An 11,065-nucleotide genomic window follows, 5' to 3' on the forward strand; every position below is an offset into this window, starting at 1 on the left:
CTCACTGTGAAATGCACAATCCCTGTTGCCCTAGCAACCTCACAGACGAACAAGCGAGCCTGACACCTAACCAGTCACCCTCCCCACCCCCCACCCTTGGTCCCCATGGCTATTTGTCATGGCTTGGCGGGGTTTATTTAGAGGCAAATTAACTATGTCTGGAATCTGGGGTGTCACTAAAAAATAAAACACAAATGTGGCACAAAGAGGGCTTTGAAAGGAAGAAAGTTGAGCATAGAGTTGAAAAATACAAAACTGTCCAATTCTTCTGGAACCACTCTAATGTGGGCATCTGACTGCTGATGAAAGGCAAATAGCCATAGTCTTAACAGGATGTTGTCCTCCAAAGACCATTGTGTCTCTCTGCGGACAGAGAATAATTTACAACCCGTATAAGGAAATACTGAAGAGCGTATCAAAGGACGTGTTGATGTTGCAATACAGATACTAAAATACTAGGTATTTGGATTAATGTGTCTTGAGCAATGAGCGTGAAGTGCACTGGTGTGTGTGTGTGGGTGTATAAGAATGGCGAAAGAAGTTATGTCTGATAAATAATCTGTTCCCTCTTACAAATGCACACTGAACTGAGCAGCCAAAACACACATTCTTTTGTCTATACCTGACTCATTGCCAACATACTACTCCCATAACACACAAATCAGAGTGCTATCAGTGCAGAGACTGTGAGAGACATGCAACTTTGTCCTGGTGCACTTGAGAGTCTCCTTATCAGACTCTTTATAACCACGTGGATTCCACTGCCTCTGGGAAAAGCTGGACAGGAATTGTGCCTTCGACTGGGTCCAGCCTTATTTGTGGAGGATGTGGAAGGCAGGTGCAGACTGCTGTTGTGCAATGGGCCCCTGAGTTGTATTTAGTGAGTGCCGACTTCTGACCTTTGAGGAAAAGAGTGCAGCAGATGAGGAGGAGGTCTTTGAGTGCAGCGGAGGGATGGCCAGAGTGGGTAATCTCTCCATGTCAACACATGTGAGGACTTCTGCCAGCTGCAGCCCATGGACCGTGCATCTGTCCACATCTGTCAGTGCACTTCTGGGTGTCTGGCATCTACCTCTCCTGCCAGACTTTAAGCCAAAACAACTGCATGTTTTTGTCTCATGTCTCATGTCTCATGGGACAAAAACCAGTAACCAACACACACAAACACATAGGCCATTTAACACCACTCAAGAGACGTGGCCATCTTTCACAAACACATGCACTAATGGTTCCTCTTAAAACATTTCTAGGACTGTTACACAAAGGCACCACTGCAACAAAGCAAACATGCAACAATCACTGCACGCCCAAACACAAAGAAAAGAAACTTACAACCAGCCTCAGCCTCTGAGTAAGGGTATTGTGAACCCAGAGAAGAGAAAATCCACAGAAAAATAAAATACAAAAGAGGGAAGAAAATGATGGAAACATTTATTAGAGAAGATCTTAAGTGCAAATGACAGTATGAAACATTTTTGTAATTTGAAATATGACATGCCAGTGTATGTGTGATTCCTTAGTTGTTCTGCATCAAGTATGACAAAGCTTCTGACAAAAGCGTTTGATTTAGAGAAGCAAGTTCTGTCACCTATACTTGTGTAACATAATGCCAGTTTTCCTGCTTTCTGGGTCAGTGCAGGGTAACCTGAGCTCATCCTCTCCTATACAATAGTAGCTTCTCTGCCAGAGGTCAAAGGGTGGCTCACCTGTGAACAAAGAGGCTGTAATCTCTGACACGGTTCATACACACAGTCATGCTCCACAAAGCAACAAGTATAAAGGAGATTTCCTATCTCAGAGTGCATTTTCTAAGACATATAGAGAGGAAGAGCAACAGCAGAACCACAGTCTTTTGCCTTGGGAGAAGATTTTAACTTCTATATGGCATGAGAAGAGCTCATCAACATTTACTAAACCTTCTGAACCTGAGGTTGCTCAAAAGAAATATGAATCTTTGGGGAAACTCTTACAACACTGTCTCTTTCTCTCAACACAGGCCTCTTTCCCTCACCCCCTCCTTCCACAAGCAGGCAAGAACCAGCTCTTCTCATTTATGTGAGCCCATACTGACACTGCACTGCCAACAGGAGCCCATCCACATCCCCCTTCCTTCAAACAGCCTCTTCTACTCTGGTCTCCTCAGCTTGGCTCTCCCTTTCTCAGCAAAGAGCCAGATTGGGGGTTGGGGAGTGTTTTGTGGCCCAAATAAAAGAGCTAAAGTAGTCAGAACTCCTTTGTATGAAAGTGTTGGGGGGGAGCAGTGACCCAAACAGCTAGTCTTTCAGGCCTGGGCTTACACGGACCAACAGGCCTGGGCTGTAGCCTGGCAACAGTAACCCATGGTGAGAGAGAGCCGGAGTGAGAAAAAGGGGTTGTTGGGAGACAGGGTTTCATAAGGACAGTTGGGGCACTTCAGAGGACTGATCCCCTACATATGCAGGTAGCACTAAGCGCCATGCGGGACCGATTCAGTCTGGTAATTAAGTATGATCATGTCGAAAAGGATTCGTGTTGCACAGTTTAAAGTGCAAAGTTTGTTTCAACAATTGTGCTTAGGCACACAATGGAGGTATTGAAATCTCCAGAGGGAGGTTTCCAGAGCACCCCTAGAGCATGAATATTAAACATGTGAATATAAGGACATTTAAGTTTCTCTTGAGGAAAGGCAGTAATGCATCTGACCAAAGAGCTAGACAGTTGGCAGTGCATTCTACTCATCTCTGATGGCCCCTAAACACTCAGACTTGTCTATACTTACATGTAAGAATATAAATTCAGTGGCACATTTCTTTTGCACCAATAGAATGTGAAATGCACTCTTGTGCTCAGCAATACTGCTATGAAAAGGGCCAGACAAGAGCTAGTAGTTTTCACACTTTTATCTCATGCACTATTGGAACAATTGCGTCTCAAGTGTCAACAGATTTTTGGAAGAATACTCCCTGACATTTTTCAAATAGCAACGCTTTTGCCCATAACCACATTGCATGAATCCCTGGGTCGAGGTCCTTCAAAGCATTCTCCACTGAACTCAACCACAAAAACCCCACCCAACCACCTAAACTGAACCAGATTTTGTTAAAACTTTGAAATTTAAAATACCCCATCCCAAACCAAACATGAAAGATCAACTACAAAGCCTTGGTCAATGTTTTGTCTCAAGTTAGCCTTAACGGTACAAACACAATGAGACAAAAGATATCTTAAACCTTCTCATGACCCGTATTACTTTCACAGCAAACATTTGCTGCACAATTAATGTGGATTTAATATACGTACAACATCGTCTGGAAAAAAAAAAAGTTGTATTTTAATAATGTTGATGGAAACTGATTGACTGAGACCAGCACAGACTCTCAAATGCTTATAGTCCTGAAATGACATTTGTTTTAGGTGCTCTGGCAAAGATTCTTGGTGATAAGCTGAGGAAAACAGCCAGAGAATGTCTGTCTGCTTCTTTTGTCTACTGCTGTCACCCAAAGAACTGCTACAGATGTTGAATAAGGATGTGGGCCAGTCGTACCTAATGAAACATTTCAAAAACAAATTACAATAATGCAGCAACTATGTTTCATTTTTATGTGGCAGAGCATATTAGTCCCAAATGATGTCTGATGATTCTCAAATTAGGAAAAATAAAATACATATTTGCAAAATGCTGCCTGGTTGTCTGTAGAAAGTGTGCTTAGTGGAAAAGTGAATGCCTTTTCCTGAATCATTTAATGATGGACCCATCCCTTCCTCTTCTAAAGGGGAGGGAGAGGGTAGGGAAATTTTGCTGGCGGTCCTCAGTTATTTCAGTCAGGCCTGCCTGAATGTTTCATCAGAAGTCATCATCTCCCGGATAAGGACAAACAGCCAGGGGATGAGATTTCAGAGGCAGGCTTAACCCCACATAAGCACATGGTTCAGACAAACTTTGACTCCAAAATGAATAATAATACACAAGCACACTGGACTAGTTTTCTGGATATGTATGACATGTGTAAGCACACAATTTTTCATTTCAACATACTCAGATATAAGTTCCAAGTAATACAGGATGAAGCAATTTTGGCACAATGTAGCTATGTTGTGAGAAAGGAGGATGAAAAAAAATGAGGCAAAAGATGAGAAAGTTGACGAGCATGGAGACCGACGTACACTGAGTAAGCTGCTTAAGCTTCTCAGATAAGACAGGATGTGCGTAGCAGAGAGGTCAGAAGGCACCACTTCCTGTGACGGGGCCTGGGAACCACAGATCCCAGTTTCCAGTCATGACCCAGAGAGAGAAAGGGACAACAAATCATCCCTATGATGGTGTAACCTCTTGCTCAGATAGCACTCACATAACCACTCTCCTCCAATGAAGTCATTTGAAACTACTGGGTCTGCAATGCATCAGCTTTCTTGGATAATGACACGGCAGTGGCTCCATCTGCCTGTCAGGACTGCATGAGTGATATGGGCTATATGTTGCCTGACAAAATTGCCAAGTAACTAATTGCAAATCAAACAAGTCATTCCAAACATCCCATTTTCATTGAGACTAGGCTGACAGTATTGTTAAAGACATTCCTGAAGGGGCTACCAGGGTGAATAGATGGGAGGTGTGGACAATAACCTGAAAGCACCAGAGGGACAGGAGGAATCTTACTAAGCATTCCTTTCTAATCCACCATAAAGATGCCAAAGAAAACACTAGCCCTGAGGTACTTTGAACTAAGCTAACAATATAATCTGTCCCTTTGCTATGGTCCCTTGGCATATTTCCATATCTTAGTGAATTGTGTTACTCAAAAATGCTAATCTTTTTTGAGATTAACTGAAGTGAATTAGGTGCTGCGTTTCCCATTTGGAAAAGGCTGTAGGGAAAATTGTAATTTCCTTGTTGAAAAAAAAAAAAAAAAGGAGAAATAGTATGTGTCCTTTCTCCTCAAACACATGTACAATTCTTGCTTTTGCTTGTGTTCTTGACATAAGCTAAATAAAGTAGGCAGATGCAAGCTTTTTATGAGAGAAACTCCGCACTCATTGGGCAGTCTGTTCCCTATCAAAGTCAAAGATGTCCTCTTTCGTCATGATCTAAGAGGTTGGGAGTTGCTGCCGGGTCATAAAAAAACACTCACAATTTATAGGCTAACTCAGCTACTGAGGCCAAGGGCAAAGCATTAATAACATAAAGAGGACCACTGTATCCATCCATGGGCCTCACACAGCGGTGAAGCCCCACATTTATTTCTATTCAATCTGGAGGATCTGAGGGGAAAGTGTTGGTCCTAATCTGCGATCTGCCACTGTGCTGAGAGACAGAGGCAGAGGATGAGCCGCCGGAGCTGGGACAACACGCAGAGAGAGAAAGAGTGGACCTGTTTGCTCCTGCACTGTGAGAGAGGCAACATGTGCAAGAGGGACTGTGAGCTACCGGCTTCATTCCTCCACGAGCTTGTCTCTCACAGTATGGGGGCGGCTGACTGCTCAATGGCAGCACCTGGCCCTATGCTTCCCCTTTGTCAAGATCTGACTTCACTGGATTACCATCACAACATCCACCAGCTGTCCTCTACACAGCCCCCAGCCCCCACCACTCCCTCCCTCCTTCCCAGCCTCCCTCTACCCATTCCCTACCCCCAGTCCAATCCCTCCAGCTGGATCCTCTCTGAATGACACCCTCTCAATCTGCCTAATTATCTCTCCTCCGGCCACGCCACTGTGGCCCTCTCTATGCGGCACATTCTGCTCTCAGGGTGGAGCTGAAGGGGCCAAAGGCTCTTCAACTGGACTTCCTGACTCCTGCTCACCTAGAAGGCCACACTCTCCGTGACACTATCAAACCTTCACGGTCAAGTTCAAAACTCTGGGCAACATTGAACGATTACTTGAAAAATATTCATTGTGCATCACAGAGATCGAAAAATGTTGATAAAGCCTCACACTACAAGGTGGATTTAAATTTTGAATCTACATCATCTTAGGCAGTGCTATTTACAACTTGCTTATCACCACAGAAGCTATATTTCCATCAACATATTTTTATGCACATTGTGAGGAATTGCCTTGATGAAAATTACAAAGAACAATTTCGCATGCAGTGGCTTTTCCTTTTTCACAAAAGATTTAATGCGCTTTACTGGGTGATGAAACACATTTCCAAATAAGTTCTGATGTAGTGAGCATTTAACTCAGGATGATGGTTTGCAGAGCAGCAGTTTCTGAGCACCTTTAGAAACTATAAAATCTCTCCCACATGTAGAGCTTATCCACAGCCCTCAAACAAAGCAAACTGGTATGACAGGGAAGGATATGCCCATGCCATAAAGTTATGACATGCTTCCATGTCAATGGGAGTGAGCTTCATTAAACTTATTTAACCTGCCTCAATTAGACCATCTCTCACACAAACCCATATAATGACAAAGAGTCCAAGCTCCACAAAAAGTTACTCATATCAGCCTGCCGGTTGGAGTTGGCAAACAACTGGTATCTCTATCCACACAAGACCCTGGTTTACAACTGTAGCTGCACTTACGTCATCGCTAAGAATGATCTCAGACTTCAATGACAACACAGTGGTCACTGCCATGCAAAACTGAGTGTGTGTAATCAATGCAACCACTCATTCTACATCATTTTCAACCATCTGACCATCAGTCGCAGCCAATGTCTGTTGCAAGTTAGTGCCTAGGTTGGTGTGGTTTTGGAACCAGGTTGGGATGCTCAACCCATTCAGACTAAAAGAATTAACAGATTTTTACTGGGTCACTGAAACAAGTGAAATGGATATCAGAGTTTGCTCACTTGAACAGTTAACTGAGGATTACTACTCTAATCCCCTATCAGCAACTCTGGCCTGCAACCTTTACTAAATCACCCGAGGAGGAAGTCAGCACACTCAGAGACACATTAAGAAACTAACAATATAGAGACCTATGAGAGAACTTTGAGATCCTGCAAGTCCAAGCTATAGTGTAGTATCATAGATGCGTTTGCCAACAAGACAGAGGATACATTGGTATCTGGGACAGTGACAATGGTAGACGCCAAAAACGCAGTATTACTGTGACTTGAAAAGCTACTTGCTGAAAAATTAAGTGGTTGGACAACTAGGATCAGATGAACACAGAACAATGTGTGGGGTTCTGTGGAACAGTGGTGATTTCCAGCAAGGTTGTTCTGTCCTGGTTCTCCAAATTCTTTTCAAATGCCAAAACATGTATCTGTATCTGCATTTTGTTTCTGTCTTTCTACTCTGTACTGGCCTTGCTTTGCTGGGGCCTTTCTTCTCTCCTTCTCTACACCCTGTTCTGATGGTGCAAGGTTACAGGCAGGTATCTGGTAGAAGAAAGGATCTTTTCTACTGTTCTGGATCTCCTGTTTCTGCAGGCTCCCAGGGGAAGGGGTGGGGTGGCTCCACTACTCACCTCTGTCTATGACTGGTCTGACCACTCTCATGTGGCCAAGCTCCGTTCCAGTGCTCTGCCCTGCTGTGGACTCTTTTTACACTGTGTGGTATGACATTTGATGTCCCCTTCCATTAGAAAATCTTTCTCTTAGTACTTTAAGTGCTTCTTTTTCTTAGCACTGAACCAGCATAGCGATTACACATGCCCAACTCCTACACTTTTAACACATACATGTACACAACACACAGGACTAAAGGAGCACAAATGATGAATGGGTGGTGTCTTCCAAAAGAAAACACCTCCCCTGTGATGGAATGACAGTAAATATGGAGATTAATGTAAACACTAAGCTATGCAATGAGAGTGTTGTGTTCACTTTCACTCCCAGTAGGAAGTGCTATTTCTGTGTGGTATTGAAAATAAATGATTTGCTCAGGAAATGTCAGATATGCTGGAAAAAAAGAAGAAGAAGAAAAAAAAAAAGATCTGGCAGCATAAAATTATACATTTACTCACTTAATGACACTCACCCATCTTGGCTCCAGCTAATGATTTAAAAAATGTGGGTGGGAGTTGCTACACATGCAGTCAAGTTACTCATTGGCTAGTGTGCAATGGCTACTATTGGCAGAATATTCACTTTCTAAAACTATGTAAATAGTTTTGTGTTTGAAGAAATGTTCATTAAAAAATCTGACTCATATTTGCTTGTGACAAGCGAATTCGTGGCATTGGTTCAACTTTGAACCCTTCAGTGTTGTAAACTGCAAATAACTCCAATAAAATAATAAATTTACTGTTTTGGAGCAGCTGGCAACCAAGGCTGGCAACCAAGGCGTTTTTGTTCTTTCAATGACTGTATCTCCTCCATCTCAAACACTCAGGCATGTTTCCTGAGCTAAAGGGTAAATGACCCCCAGGCAAGACACTGTAGGCTATTTAACTTGACTATTGTAAAAGGGTCCCACACAACCCCCCTCACCTATTTGAAAAACAAAAGCCTTATCACTGTCAAAAGATGTGAGAGCTCAAAAATGCCCACAGTAGGCAGGAAACAAAGAAAATTAAGCAAAAAAGTTTTTTTTTTATGCCTTAATTAACCGCTGTTGCTTGTGAAAAATAAACTCTACATTGAGGAAAAATATCCCACACTGAAAAGAACAATGAAAAAAGACAGAAGGAAAACTTTGCTCATGCGTTGTGCAGCATAATACTGTGATTTATATCCAGCAAAGCCCTTTAACAGGTGCAAGAGATGAGTGTGGCAGCATAACATGTAGAGGCTTGTTGATGCTTGTCTCTGTTGGCCTAATCAATTTGCCAAATCTTTCACCACCTTATGTGAATGTTGTAAATTAACAGCCAGCAGGATTTAAAGAGGGCATGTTCACTTTATTGTTTCAGACTTGGCATCACACTGGAAATTAGTATTTCCCCTAAACCTCTGAACATCCAACTGATAAACAGCCTGAGTAAATCCATTTCCACACAAGACCTCCACTTTTGACTTGAACGCCCTTCAAAAGATGAGTTTATGAAGGTTTGAGGGAAGACAAAATGCAGACTGGAGGCTTTGCTGACAGGAAACTGACCCACATGTCTTACATCTTTACATATGTTTCACTTACAGGCATCGAGAGGGTGATTCTAAGCATGTAGCTCCATTTTCACAAGGTCTGTATTTATCCACGCAACGGAACCCTGTGGAAAATTGAGAAATTAGTTACTGAACCACACATCTGATGAATTACTTAATGTCATTCACTTCAGCCTAAAGAGGAACATGTAATCATTCGAGCAATAAATCCCAGCAGAACTATGAATAATGTACCACTGGAATAAATATAGGTGTAGGAGGTCTTTATACTCTCTGTAAAACATCATGGACACACTCTGTAACCCCTTTAAACTGAGTGATGCAGATTTCAAGCATGTCTTTCCAGATAGCAGGCCTTGGCCACTTGTGGCATCTTGCAGACACACCCGCATGTCCGCTGCATACTTAGTCAAAAACAGACCAACGTCTGTATTTCCCTGACAGAGATACATGCTGACAGCTCTGCCTTGTGCACGTTAATGCATCATATCTGTCATTGCTCAACCGCTCTGAGGGGAAAAGATATTCAGTTGTTTGAAAGGTCTTTGTTCAGAAAGAGGGAGTAACTCTTGCTCATCACTCCCTGCTTTATCTTAAAAATTCACTCTAACACCCATGTACAATTAATGCAGTTTGGAAAACTTGTGATCGTTGCACATGCCCATTCTCCTCTGCCAGTCTGTTAAAGGGCTGCTGATGTTACAGGAGCCAATGCTACACTTCGGGATTTGTTAACTCGGTGGAGCAGCATTGCTGATGTAGGGCCATCAGATGTGTCCAGCAGAGAAAAAACAAACATTGCAGAAAGGATGGAATCTGTAAAAAACATCATTTCTATACAGCAATGCGAGCTTGAGTATGTGTGAATGTGTGTTATAGCCTATTTTGACACGTGATGCGTGAAAACGTCTCCGGTAGGCATTCTGTTATAGGCTATTTTGTGGTTTAATTATTCCAGGGCTTTGGGAAACTATGGAGCTTGCCCATTATTATCTGTAACTCAAACTACCAATAAACTACCAAGAACAAGAAAAAAAGTTTTATACTAAAACTTATCAGTGCTCTTTGGTAACCTATAGTCAAAGATAGCTCCAGTTTTATTTGGACCCGTACGTTGGCTGCCCAGACATGTCCAGTCTACCCATAGCCCCAATATTTAGAAATGCATTTAACTAGACTTACCTTCACAGATATGCATAAACAATAAAAATGACAAAATAATCCATGGAATATTCCCTTCCATTTCGGTGGAAAAGTTTCCAGCGTTTCAAGTCGGGCTTTTAGTCAAAATACATCCTTTATTAAGTTCACGTAAAAATAAAGGCTCCAAAAGCGATGGGGATTTTCTCATAAAGTCAGCCGGAGAGAGGAGCGTTAGGTCCCAATCCCGTATTATCCTCCGCAGCTCGGCCACGGCTGCTGTGATTCTCGGTTAACCTCCTGAAACTTTTGAAAAACTTTTCCTTCTCGATTTGTCCCAGCGTCTGCTCCGCCCCCCCTCCTCTCTCTCTCTCTCTCTCTCTCTCTCTCTCTCTCTCTCTCTCTCTCTCTCTCTCTCTCCCCTCCCTCCCGCTCACCCCCGCACGAGATAGTCTGTGCGCAGAGCCTCCCAACAGGGACTTTTACGCACCGACAACACTAACCACCCACCCACCCACCCACGCACACACACACACACACACACACACACACACACACACACACACACACACACACACACACACACACACACACACACACACACACACACACACACACACACACACAGTCTTGCAGCAAAAATGGAATAGTTTATTTCACTCCCAAACAACTGAGAGGATGAACTGATTAGAGTTCCAAGGCGGCCACGCAGCTCTGGACAGACATGAGTACTTTGCTGAGACATTGATTGAAAAGTTGTGACATTACTGCAACACACCCAGTAGATCAGATAAAAAAAAAGAAACAGTACCTCTCCTTTATTCTGCAATCTGCACTGAGTCAACAGTTGATATCTGTGGGTTATTTGATTGTCAAAGAGGTGCAAATTGTACAAACTGAGTATTGGGAGTGTGACAAGCACACAGAACAGACGTTTTAAAGTAAT

General features: G+C 42.9%; 1 protein-coding gene across 1 annotated transcript in view; it reads right to left on the reverse strand.

Annotated features, from left to right (window-relative positions):
- The window catches only part of notch3 (notch receptor 3), a 29,571-nt gene extending 19,168 nt beyond the window's left edge, over positions 1-10,403 (reverse strand). The window contains exons 1-2 of the mRNA XM_070980521.1: positions 10,162-10,403; positions 9,011-9,083 (exon numbers count right to left, since the gene is read on the reverse strand). Of these exons, the coding sequence (XP_070836622.1) occupies positions 9,011-9,083; positions 10,162-10,222 (134 nt within the window). The 5' untranslated portion in view covers positions 10,223-10,403. The remainder of the gene's footprint in view (positions 1-9,010; positions 9,084-10,161) is intronic.
- Between the last annotated feature and the right edge of the window lie 662 nt (positions 10,404-11,065).

Source organism: Chaetodon trifascialis, chromosome 15, assembly GCF_039877785.1.
Source record: "Chaetodon trifascialis isolate fChaTrf1 chromosome 15, fChaTrf1.hap1, whole genome shotgun sequence".
Lineage (NCBI taxonomy): Eukaryota > Metazoa > Chordata > Actinopteri > Chaetodontiformes > Chaetodontidae > Chaetodon > Chaetodon trifascialis.